General features: G+C 43.7%; 1 protein-coding gene across 6 annotated transcripts in view; it reads left to right on the top strand.

The window, feature by feature from the left end:
- Window positions 1–13,024, top strand: part of DISC1 (DISC1 scaffold protein) — a 423,187-nt gene that overhangs the window by 328,000 nt on the left and 82,163 nt on the right. For all 6 annotated transcript variants that reach the window (XR_015156615.1, XR_015156616.1, XM_086381280.1 and 3 more), the window contains one exon: window positions 3,648–3,708. Coding sequence is in view for 4 of the 6 variants with exons in the window: in XM_086381280.1 (XP_086237406.1) it covers window positions 3,648–3,708 (61 nt within the window). In the remaining 2 variants the exon portion in view is untranslated. The remainder of the gene's footprint in view (window positions 1–3,647; window positions 3,709–13,024) is intronic.

Below are 13,024 nucleotides of genomic sequence, written 5' to 3'. Positions count from 1 at the left end.
CTCTAGAAGCATGTGGGGGGCCAGAAAGATCACTGTGGCCATGTTTGGAAGTAGAGTCTGCCTCAGTAGCCTGTGATTGGACCTGGGCTCTTTCTCTGTCTGCATTGCTTTACCCTGGGGGACCTGCTGCTCAGGCCATGTGTGGCTGGGGCACTCAGGCAGACTCCTGCCTTGGCTGGCCCTCTGCAGCTTTGCCCTCCTCAGCTTGCCGGCTCATGTACTCCCCCCACCATCTTCATGCTTTTATTCGAATGTCAGCTGCTCAGCAGAGCCTACCCTTGTAGCCGCATTCTGATCTCCTTCTCTTGCTTTATAATACTGACCACTCCCTAGTCATCTATGGAATGTTATATACTTATTATTACCCTCTAGAATGAAAGACCCAGGCATCTTTACTGATCCTGTTCACTGGTTTATACTCAGGGCTTACATAACAGTGTGTGGCACATAAAGACATAAAAGATGTGAAACAGAGCGTTTCTGGTTGGAATATTCTGAATTTGTGGTACTTATTCCTAATAAACCAGTGAGATCTCTGCTCTGAGGAACCATATCAGCCACAACTGAATCCTCAGGTTGGCACACAATCTGACACATCGTAGAAACTGAAAACAAATGTTTAACTAATTTATTTGGAGAAAAATTTAGCACAACTTAACTTGTAGGTTTTCTTCTATTTCTTTGCACTGATCACTGAGGAAGGCTTTCTTATCTCTCCTTGCTATTCTTTGGAACTCTGCATTTAGATGGGTGTATCTTTCCCTTTCTCCTTTGCTTTTCTCTTCTCTTCTTTTCACAGCTATTTGTAAGGCCTCCTCAGACAGCCATTTATCAGTGCAAAGAAATAGAGGAAAATAATAGAAGGAAAGACTAAAGATATCTTCAAGAAAACTAGAGATATCAGGGAACATTTCATGCAGAGATGGGCTCAATAAGGACATAAATGATATTGACCTAACAGAAGCAGAAGATATTAAGAAGAGGTGGCAAGAATACACAGAAGAACTGTACAAAAAAGATCTTCACGACCCAGATAATCACAATGTTATGATCACTTGCCTAGAGCCAGACATCCTGGAATATGGAGTCAATAGGGCCTTAGGAAGCATCACTATGAACAAAGCTAGTGGAGGTGATGGAATTCCAGTTGAGCTATTTCAAATCCTAAAAGATGATGCTGTGAAAGTGCTGCACTCAGTATGCCAGCAAATTTGGAAAACTCAGCAGTGGCCACACAACTGGAAAAGGTCAGTTTTCATTCCAATCCCAAAGAAAGGCAATGCCAAAGAATGCTCAGACTACCACACAATTGCACTCATCTCACATGCTAGTAAAGTAATGCTCAAAATTCTCCAAGCCAGGCTTCAGCAATACGTGAACCGTGAACTTCCTGATGTTCAAGCTGGTTTTAGAAAAGGCAGAGGAACTAGAGATCAAATTGCCAACATCCACTGGATTATCAAAAAAGCAGAGAGAGTTCCAGAAAAACATCTATTTCTGCTTTATTGGCTATGCCAAAGCCTTTGTGTGGATCACCACAAACTGTGGGAAATCCTTAAACACATGGGAATACCAGACCACCTGACCTGCCTTTTGAGAAATCTGTATGCAGGTCAGGAAGCAACAGTTAGAACTGGACATGGAACAACAGACTGGTTCCAAATCGGGAAAGGAGTACGTCAAGACTGTATATTGTCACTCTGCTTATTTAACTTATATGCAGAATACATCATGAGAAACACTGGGCTGGATGAAGCACAAGCTGGAATCAAGATTGCCAGGAGAGATATCAATAACCTCAGATATGCAGATGAAACCACCCTTATGGCAGAAAGCAAAGGAGAACTAGAGAGCCTCTTGATGAAAATGAAAGAGGAGAGTAAAAAAGTTGGTGTAAAGCTCAACATTCAGAAAACTAAGATCATGGCATCCATTCCCATCATTTCATGGAAAATAGATGGGAAAACAGTGGAAACAATGATAGACTTTATTTTTGGGGGCTCCAAAATCACTGAAGATGGTGACTGCAGCCATTAAAATTAAAAGACACTCCTTGGAAGAAAAGTTATGACCAGCCTAGACAGCATATTAAAAAGCATATTACTTTGCCAACAAAGGTCCGTCTAGTCAAAGCTATGATTTTTCCAGCGGTCATGTATGGATATGAGAGTTGGACTATTAAGAAAGCTGAGCGCCGAAGAATTGATGCTTTTGAACTGTGGTGTTGGAGAAGACTCTTGAGAGTCCCCTGGACTGCAAGGAGATCCAACCAGTCCATCCTAAAGGAAATCAGTCCTGAATATTCATTGGAAGGACTGATGTTGAAGCTGAAACTATAATATTTTGGCCACCGGGTGTGAAGAACTGACTCATTGGAAAAGACCCTGATGATGGGAAAGATTGAAGGTGGGAGGAGAAGGGGATGACAGAGGATGGGATGGTTGGATGGCATCACTGACTCAATGGATGTGAATTTGAGTAAACTCTAGGAGTTGGTGATGGACAGGGAGGCCTGACGTGCTACAGTCCATGGGGTGGCAAAGAGTCAGAAATGACTGACCAACTGAACTGAACTGACTGAACTTGTAGGTTGGTGCAGCACAAGTCAATAAAATAAGAGGCCAACTTAAACAATATATATTTCACTCTGTGTGTTTCTGTTTTAGCTATTAGCTATTAACAACTAATGAACCAGAACTTTTGTTGTATTCCCATCTAAATATTTGCTTTCTTGATGAGGAATTTTAAGTTACTTTTTCCAGTTTCCAGTACAGCCCCTGTATCTCAGTCTATATCAGAACTTTCCCCCAATGTACCATATCTCCTTTACATTAGTAAAGTGCTTCTTTGGCCCATTGAGCTTTGTGTGGGTGATAGTTTCTCGGTGGTGTTTGACTCTTTGTGAACCCGTGGACTGTAGCCTACCAGGCTCCTCCGTCCATGAGATTTCCTAGACAAGAATACTGGAGTAGGTTGCCATTTCCTTCTCCAGGGGATCTTCCTCACCCAAGGATTAGAGCTGGGTCTCCTGCATTGCAGGCAGATTCTTTACTGTGTGAGCCACCAGGGAAGCTTTAAGAGTAATCTATTCCTTCAGCATTTGGTGTAATGAGGCACTGAGTTTATCTCTAGGAGAAGCTGACCTCACAGCTTGGGAGCTGAGCAGTTAATGCCAACTTATTGGCTGGATCGGATTTCTATTTGAGTTTTAATGAAAGGGTCTGTAATCTTCAGCTACCACTGGTGAAGTTATCTGATTCATTGCTGAGATGGGTTGTTCTTCTCGCTTTTATGCTCTTTCCCAAACTCTACACCAAGCTCTTAGCTACCAAGTGGGCAGTGGGAGGGGCACAGAGTACAATGGGATCCACGCCAGACATGTAAAGAGCTGCCTTTGAAAGCTGGTGGTGAAAGGCCCCACACCTTTTCTCCTGACTCCAGCTCCAGTAGCACCTGGAGGCCTCAGACCCTTTCCAACTCATCCCTCCAGACAGCCCCTCCAGTGGCTTCGGGTGTTTTCCAAACATAGGATGTTATCACTGGCACCTTGACTGTGATCCTTTGAGTTTTGGCTTTTAGTTGAGCAGTTCTGGGTTTTGTTCAGTCTTTGACTCCAGTTGCATTCATTTTGGATTTTTGTTTTGCAGAAACCAGTGTGAAGGTGAATACTATGAAGTACATGGAAATGCTTGAGGAGAAACTGCACAGGTAAGGATGGTAATTTCTTCATCGCAGACTCAATGGTACGTCTAGATTCTTCATTGTAACAAAATTTAGTGAAAGCAAGGAAAAAGGCTAGCCAATTCTGTCATAAATTAGCAAAGTAAAACACACACAAAAAGGAGTTCTTTGAACCCCATAACAGAAGAATCAGGTGTCATACAAACATCTCCCAGCACGTTTTTCTTTTTATAAAATGTAAGTAGATTAAGAAGTTGAAAAGTGTCTGAGGGAGATCACAAGAGAGTTTTCATGTTTCAGAAGAAGAAGAAGAATCTTCCTTGGTATGTTCAATTCAGAATGTATGCCTTGGTCTGTCTTCCTGTTCTTTTAAATGTCTGAAGTGGGTGTTATGGATGTTGACCCGGCGTATATATGTTTTGGAACCATAGAAAAATGCACATCTTAGGTTCTGTTTTGAATCTTGAATCAAAACCAGCATGAAAATTCTTGTGCCTTTTTTTCTTAACCCAATTAGGCATTCAGATTTGAGAAACATTAGGGATGCTGCAGCATGTCAAGATGTTTCTGGATTTTATGGATGTGCACTCATGAAAATAAACCCCAGCCACCAGGCTCTGTTCCTAATTAAGGAAACATGTACAAAAATGTAATACGTGCTTTCTTCCCTGGGACTCATTTAGCTTTATGGAAAATGTTTTGCTACTATTTTGGAAATTGTTAAATAACTCTTTAAATAGCCTATGCCTTAAACCTTTGTCTGCCAGGGTAATGCCGTCGGCTAAAATACTGCTTCTCCCTTAAGATGTTAAGAGGAGCTGCCTTGCTGAGCTCCGCTCTGCAGGGTGAATTCTAATGCGTGGAAAGCAGGTTCTTCCAGCCCCAGAGGTGCGGAGGAACCACGACAAAGGTAGTCAGTAGTGTGTATGGGGTGAGAGAGCGTGCAGGTAGGAGGCATCCTCTGAGAAGAGGTCTCTCCTTCTTAGAAAGGAGGTGCTCCCCTGGCTCAGGTGTGCTGCCCTGGCTGGCACCTGCTCTCCCACATGTTCTGCTGGGGAAGGTTTCTGCACATCCCTTTTGATCTTAACTCTAGTTATCATGCTTTAGCCATAAACAACACACACACACCAAGTGTTCTGTTAGGTGACTGGACGGTAGGTTGGGGTTGTAAGATGTGGGTATGGGTAGAGGGTGCCCATTTATTGTTCTTTTATTGGAGGATAATTGCTTTACAATGTTGTGCTGGTTTCTGCCATACAACACTGTGAATCAGTCATAATTATACGTATTCCCACCTTCTTGAGTCTCCCTCCCCGCATACCACCCCCTTGGTCATCACAGAACGCCAACCTCACCTTCCTGTTCTTTAACAGTTTCCCACTAGTTATCTATTTTACACACACTAGTATATGTCAGTTCCACTCTCTCAACATGCCCTGTCCTCTCCTTCCGCTACTGTATCCAACATCCATTCTCTGTATCTGCATCTCAATTCCTTTTCTGCAAATAGGTCCATCAGTACTGGTTTTCTGGATTCCATATGTATGTGTTAATATACTGTATTTGTTTTTCTGACTTACTTCATTCTCTGAAACAGGGTCTAGGTTCATCCACCTCACTACAACTGATTCAAATTCATTTCTTTTTATGACTGAGTAATATTCCATTATACATATGTAGCACATCTTCTTTATCCATTCATCTGTTGATGGATATCTGGGTTGCTTCCATGTCCTGGCTATTGTAAACAATACTGCAAAGCATGCCTTTAAAAATTGCAGCTCTATCACTTACCAGCTGCCTAACCTCAGGTAAGCACTCACCTACCTTCAGTTTCTTTATCTATAAAACTGATGGATGGGTGTGTGCATTTTATTGTTCACTGTATATAAAGCACTCTTATGGTCAACTGCCAACAAAGGTTCGTTCCTTTGCCTCCTGCTACTTTCCAACCTTCCTTGCCCTAATTGTCAGACTGGCTGAACAGTCATGCACAGCATGCATCCTTTCCCCTCCAAGCCGGGCCCCTCTGCTGCGTATGCAGTCAGGGAACGGCCTTTCACCCAGCTGCTCGGGCCGTCCCACCTAACACCTGTGTGGAACCAGGACCTCCATTCACTACCCCTTCCCTCCTCTGCTCCTTGGAGTCAGTCAGTAGTCCTGCCCCGTCAGCCCGTGTAGGATCCTCCTGCCTGCCTGCATTCACCACACTAGTGTGGATCTCCCTGAATGACACTCACAGCTACTTTTTACATTTTTTTCTGTGTCCAATGTTGCTCTTTCTACCCCATTCTCCGTCTGATCTTGAGGGAGCATCTTAAAATACAAATCTGGTCCTTATGTATCCCCATCCTCCTAAGGATAAAAGTTACATGTCCCACTGTGGCTTCTGCCATTCTTCCGTGGGAAGAACGGTGGGACGGCCTCTGTGGAGGTCGTTTAGTATCAGCCATCATCACTGGTCGCCAGCCTACTCCATGCCTGCTGATTCCCTTATATTCCTCAATGCCACTGTGGTGTTTTTCTAGAGAGAACGTAATTCAGAATGGAAAATGGTCAAGGGACATTGTTCAGGGAAGAATTCAGTTGAACCATGTGAAATTACTGATATTAGACCATTTTGACCTAGAAAATGACAATTTCTTATGGTTCAACCAAGTATCTAGTGATTTGGAATCATCTGCAATAGGTCAGATGCTACGGCCTGAGACTGGCCAGTCTGCTTCCCCATGACACACCAGCCCACGTGTGGACATGAGAACTCTCACCTCCTCCTTGGCATATGCTCCAGGGGGCTGTCTTATCTCCACCCTACCAGCCCTCCATCTGTATAAGCCTTGTTCATCCTTCATGTTTTAGACATCTTCTCTTTGAAGCCCTCCATAACTCCCCAGGACCAAGTCATATGCTTGTACTGAATTATTCTCATTTTCAAAGTGCTTAATGTCAGGTATGGAAGATTACATGTCTTGTTCTGAATGTATCCTCAGTGATTTGATAGGTTAGAACAGTTTAGAGTGGCAAACGATATTTGCTGAACGAATAATTGAATAGACGAATGAATGCTGCCAATCTGTAGACACCTCGGTGTCATATCTGTCACCTCTCCGGCCTTGTGAATGCATGAAAGACAGATGTTTGTGACTTGGGATCCGTCAGCCATCTCCAGGGACCAGGGTGGTGGCTGGCCATCTTCCAGCCTACTTCCTGAGGGTTCTTTCCATGACTGTTTCAAGTTTGAGGAGGGCTGGCCCACATTTTTTTGAACTGTTGTGGTGGAAACACATGAAGAGACAGGAGAAAAGACAGTGGGGTCTGTGATCTCTAAGCAGTGGACAAAGGAGCAGACAGAGGCTGGGAACTGGTGTGCCCCCAGGGGCATGCTGGCGAATTACTGCTGCCTCAAAGCAGGAGGCCAGTCTGGGGGCCACGGAAGTGTGGTCATGGTTGGCCTCTCCCTCCCAACACAGAACCACCCTCCCTACCAGGCTTGATGAGTGATAGTTGCACAGTCCTGCTACAGTCAGTTCTTTCTAAGAGAATCAATGTTTTAAAGCACAAAAGCAGTTTTTAGCCCTTGCATTGGAGAAGGAAATGGCAACCCACTCCAGTGGTCTTGCCTGGAGAATCCCAGGGACGGGGAAGCCTGGTGGGCTGCCATCTATGGGGTCGCACAGAGTCGGACACGACTGAAGTGACTTAGCATAGCATAGCATGGTTTGCATCATGGTGGCTACTCAATTAATATTGCAAGATGTTGACAAAAGCAAGGTGATAGATGCCGATGAAAATCTTTGTTTTTTATTTGCAGTGTTTGTAGTGTCTCTTGAACTTACAGGGGTTTAGAAGGACAGTCGCTGATAAATGAATGAACTGCTCATTTCCCGTTAGAAAGTTGTTGAGGACACACTTTATCATCAGTGTCACCACGAGATTTGGATCTGGCCAGTCGTGATTTTAGGGCTTCCCTGGTGGCCCAGTTGGTAAAGAATCTGCCTGCAGTGCAGGAGACCTGGATTTGATCCCCGAGGCAGGAAGATTCCCTGGAGAAGGAAATGGCAACCCACTCCAGTATTCTTGCCTGGAGAATCCCATGAACAAAGGAGCCTGGCCGGCTACAGTCTATAGGGGTTGCAAGAGTTGGACACGACTTGGCGACTAAACTACCACAGTCATGATTTTGGAGACACACCTAAATGACAACAACATCTTTGGTGAGACCTGGTCACTCAGGTACTGAGACAAACTGGGGTGGGTTCAATGTCCCTCTCTCTATCAAGAAAGTCAAATGAATCAGAAATTAGGAAATAACTGACGCCGTCAGCAGCCCAAAGGGATCTCCTCACAGTACAGAACGAAGGCAATGGCACCCCACTCCAGTACTCTTGCCTGGAAAATCCCATGGATGGAGGAGCCTGGTGGGCTGCCATCCGTGGGGTCGCTAAGAGTCAGACACGACTGAGCGACTTCACTTTCACTTTTCACTTTCATGCATTGGAGAAGGAAATGGCAACCCACTCCAGTGTTCTTGCCTGGAGAATCCCAGGGACAGGGGAGCCTGATGGGCTGCCGTTTATGGGGTCGCATGGAGTCGGACACGACTGAAGCAACTTAGCAGCAGTAGCAGCAGCAGTATATAGTAAACGAATAATTTGCCTTTTGATAATCTGAGTTATATAAAAAAGGGAATTTCCCTCTAAATTTGAATGCTCATAAAAGCATTAAGATTTTTTAAAAACCTGATTTTTAAAACCGTGATTTTATTTGCTGTCAGTGTTAATGCTGCCAAATATTTGATGCACCTAAAATTATCTCAATTATGTTATTTCATATGCTCTGTCTATTCCATCAAGTATAGTTGTAAATAGGTCAATAGTAAAATCATTATTTGTAAATTACACCCATAAACTCTTTATTTCATGTAACATACATGAAACTAACATGCGTTCTCAGTCCTGTCCAACTCTTAGCGACCCCATGGACTGTAGCCTGCCAGGCTCCTCTGTCCATGGGATTTTTCAGGCAACAATATTGGAGTGGGTTGCCATTTCCTCCTCCAGGGATACATACACATACGTGGGTTTATATACACATACACAAACATACAATCTTGCATTTGAAAAATAAACATTTCATAGTTATTATATTTATTTGGAAAATTCCCTTTTAGTAACATGGCACTGAATGAAAACTCATGGATAAGAAGCAGGTGATATTCTTTGCTTTACATCCAACCTTATGATTGGGGTTATTTGGAGGCTGGGGAGAATCTGGCTTATTATTTCTCTATCAGTGAAAGGCAGAGAAACTACAAACCTCTGGCAAATACACCTGTTCTCAAGAAGAAAATGAACTGATGACAAAAAATCTGAGTTCTAAGTTAGGTGCATGTATGTTGCTGCTCCCTGTTCTACAAAGGAGATGGGATTTGTGGATTTTCCCTCATCTGTTTCAGAGGTGTCCCACCTCCGCCTTCTCTACAGCCAGGGAACCAGGAGGGTGGCTGCCGTCAGTTACAGGGATCATGGTCATTTCACAGACCCACTCCCTCTGGGATTTCCCCTCCGTTCCCACTGCTGCTGCTCATTAAAGCATGTAATACCTCCTTCCTCCTGTCCCCCTACGCCCTTATTCAGTACACTCTGCCTCAGCAGCCAAAGTGACTTTGTTACTGCTCTGCTTACAATCCTTCTAGGCTCTTTTGCATCTGGCATAAATCCCACAATCCCCATCCAGGCTCCCAGGGCTCCCCATGAGGGGACTTCAGCCTGCTGTCCACCTTGTCACTGTGATCCCCACCCTCACTGGGTGCTCAGTGCTCCAGAGGAACCTGTGCTCTCAGTTCCCCAATTCACCCCCAGCAGCATTTTTGGGAAGTCCTCCCATGCCGGCTCCTGGGTGCACACTCACCCCCAGACTCAGTACAATACCTCTTCTCTCCAGGGCCTCTCTGGCCTCTTCTTGCTTCCTTCTTGCTTCCCACAATGGGAGTCACTTATAGCAATCTGTTGCATTGACTTCTGTTTTATTCTCTTGGACTGTGAGCTCCTTGAGAATGAATGGGTTCCAGGCCAAGCTTGCTTTGTGTTCCAAATGGCTGGCATGCTGTTTGGCATGGGGTAAATATTCAATAAAATTAAGAATGCAAGAGTGGATAGATAAATAGCTATTGTACCTTAAAATGTTATTTTCAACTATTCAATTCAAAAAATTAAGGCAGCCTAAGAAGATGCAATGCTCCATAAATCCATTTGTCTTGCCATAAAATCTTCAGTTCAGTTCAGTCACTCAGTCGTGTCCGACTCTTTTCGACCCCATGAATCGCAGCACGCCAGGCCTCCCTGTCCATCACCATCTCCCAGAGTTCACTCAGACTCACGTCCATCGAGTCAGTGATGCCATCCAGCCATCTCATCCTCTGTCGTCCCCTTCTCCTCCTGCCCCCAATACCTCCCAGCATCAGGGTCTTTTCCAATGAGTCAACTCTTTGCATGAGGTGGCCAAAGTACTGGAGTTTCAGCTTTAGCATCATTCCTTCCAAAGAAATCCCAGGGCTGATCTCCTTCAGAATGGACTGGTTGGATCTCCTTGCAGTCTAAGGGACTGTCAAGAGTCTTCTCCAACACCACAGTTCAAAAGCATCAATTCTTCAGCGCTCAGCCTTCTTCACAGTCCAACTCTCACATCCATACATGACCACAGGAAAAACCATAGCCCTGACTAGACAGACCTTTGTTGGCAAAGTAATGTCTCTGCTTTTGAATATGCTATCTAGGTTGGTCATAACTTTCCTTCCAAGGAGTAAGCGTCTTTTAATTTCATGGCCGCAGTCATTTTGGAGCCCCAAAAGAATAAAGTCTGACACTGTTTCCACTGTTTCCCCATCTATTTCCCGTGAAGTGATGGGACCAGATGCCATGATCTTCGTTTTCTGAATGTTGAACTTTAAGCCAACTTTTTCACTCTCCACTTTCACTTTCATCAAGAGGTTTTTTAGGTCCTCGGGAAAAAATCTACTCTTAACAAGTCTTCTCCACTTCTTCTTACTCCTTAGGTTATTGTTTCCAGAGGTATTATAGTAATTAAGCATGATATTTTGGCTTCACTCATTTTCGCTTACAGCTGAACCTTGCTTGAATTTCTGTTTTCTCAATTATTATTATTTGGGGGTTATATTTGTTCATTTGTTTTATTTTTTAGATTCCACATAAAAGTGAAAGCATACAGAATTTATCTTTTTCCATCTGACCTATTTCACTAAGCATAATACCAACCCAACCTCCGCCCGGCATGCTCCATACATGTTGCAAATGGCCAAATTTGATTCTTTTTTAATGGCTGAGTAATATTCTATTGTATATAGAAGATGTGGTATCTGTTTTCTCAAATATTACATATTCTGTCTTAACTGTCTTTCTCAAAGAGGCAAAAGGAATATTCAGAGGTCTTGTAGATGAGTTTCATTTTCATTGATTCTATGTTTGCAGTTCAGTTCAGTCACTCAGTCATGTCCGACTCTTTGTGACCCCATGCACTACAGCATGCCAGGCTTTCCTGTCTGTCACCAACTTCTGGAGTTTGCTCAAACTCATGTCCATTGAGTTTGTGATGCCATCCAACCATCTCATCCTCTGTCGACCCCTTCTTCTTTCCCAGTCTTCAATCTTTCCCAGCATCAGGGTCTTTTCCAGTGAGTCAGTTCTTCACATCAGGTGTCCAAAGGATTGGAGCTTCAGCTTCAGCATCAGTCCTTCCAATGAATATTCAAGACTGATTTCCTTTAGGATTGACTGGTTTGATCTCCTTGTAGTCCAAGGGACTCTCAAGAGTCTTCTCCAACACCACAGTTCAAAAGCATCAATTCTTTGGTGCTCAGCTTTCTTAGTAGTCCAGCTCTCACATCCATCCATGACTACTGGAAAAACAATAGGTTTGACTAGATGGACCTTTGTTGGCAAAGTAATGTCTCTGCTTTTTAATATGCTGTCTAGGTTGGTCATAACTTTCCTTCCAAGGAGCAAATGTCTTTTAATTTCATGGCTTTAGTCACCATCTGCAGTGATTTTGGAGCCCAAGAAAATAAAGTCTGTCACTATTTTTATTGTTTCCCCATCTATTTCCCATGAAGTGATGGAACCGGATGCCATGACCTTTGTTTTTTGAAGGTTGAGCTTTAAGCCAGCTTTTTCACTCTTCCTTTTCACCTCCATGGAGAAGCTCTTTAGTTCTTCTTCGCTTTTTCTGCCATAAGGGTGGTGTCGTCTGTGTATGTGAGGTTATTGATATTTCTGCCAACTTTTATCTTGTATCTAAACATGTATGGAAGTAATTTATCATTGTCCAATGGTCAGCTCACCTTTGTGGCTCGTGGGCACCAAGCCCTCCACCCTAAGGCTCCGCTTAGATTTGTGGAATCTCTTGTATACATTCCTGATAGTAAAATTTCTCTTTTTTCTACATTCCCCCCCCAAAGTTAGACGTTAAAAACTGCCACAAAATATAGGTGCAGCTTAGTGGATTATAGGTTGTTTCCTTGTACTCTTCTGCGTTTCTCAAGTAGGTTTTTTTTTTGAATATGCATACTTTCACAATCAGAGAAGAAAGCAGAAAAATCATTAAAGTCTGTTTCGAATATGGCAGTAATTAGATACCTTTTTTTTATAGGCCTTCTTAGCATGAGAGGGACAATCAAAAACTCCTTGATCTTAACCTGAAATTTACTTAGAGACTGATATATTTTTCCGAAGGTGGTCTGGTTCTTTTTTTAAAATTAATGTTTACTTTCTGTTTATCTTGCAATTTCAGTATATTCAGCCTACAGGGAAGTGGTAGCTCAGGGAATTCACTCTGCCTGGTGGCTAGCAGAGAGAGGAGCTCTATAGTGGCTCCAGCCTGGACCCTACCACCTTCCTAGCTTGTCTGTCTGGACAGCTCTGCCTTCAGCCCAGTCATTTGTGGGTACAGCTGTCCTGTGTTCTAAGCCAACACAGTGTGCCATGTGGAGGACATCAGGAGACTAAGGCATCATTTCTGTGCCCACTGGGCGTGCCATCTGGAGGGGGAGCAGCACTGTCCACATGCACCTCAGGGTTTAAAGTGTGCTTCCTCACCTGAGGCTCCAGGAACCCATCAGTCAAGGCTAAAAGCAAGTGTTGGTGACCAGGTGCCCACCGTCTCAGGAAGATGGGAATTAGGGCTGAAGATGGGGTCTCTAGAACATTTGTTTCCATGACAGCTGCATATGAGACAGTCCCCTAGGATGTGGGGAGAACACGTTCGCATTTATGTTTCACTTTTTCATTTCACTCATTTAGGTTTTGTCTTTGAACATGTTTTATATGTG

Source organism: Bos grunniens, chromosome 28, assembly GCF_055505025.1.
Source record: "Bos grunniens cultivar Pamir isolate PY7600 chromosome 28, Bosgru_T2T1.0, whole genome shotgun sequence".
NCBI classification, from domain to species: Eukaryota; Metazoa; Chordata; class Mammalia; order Artiodactyla; family Bovidae; genus Bos; species Bos grunniens.
This window is presented reverse-complemented; position numbering and strand designations above follow the sequence as displayed.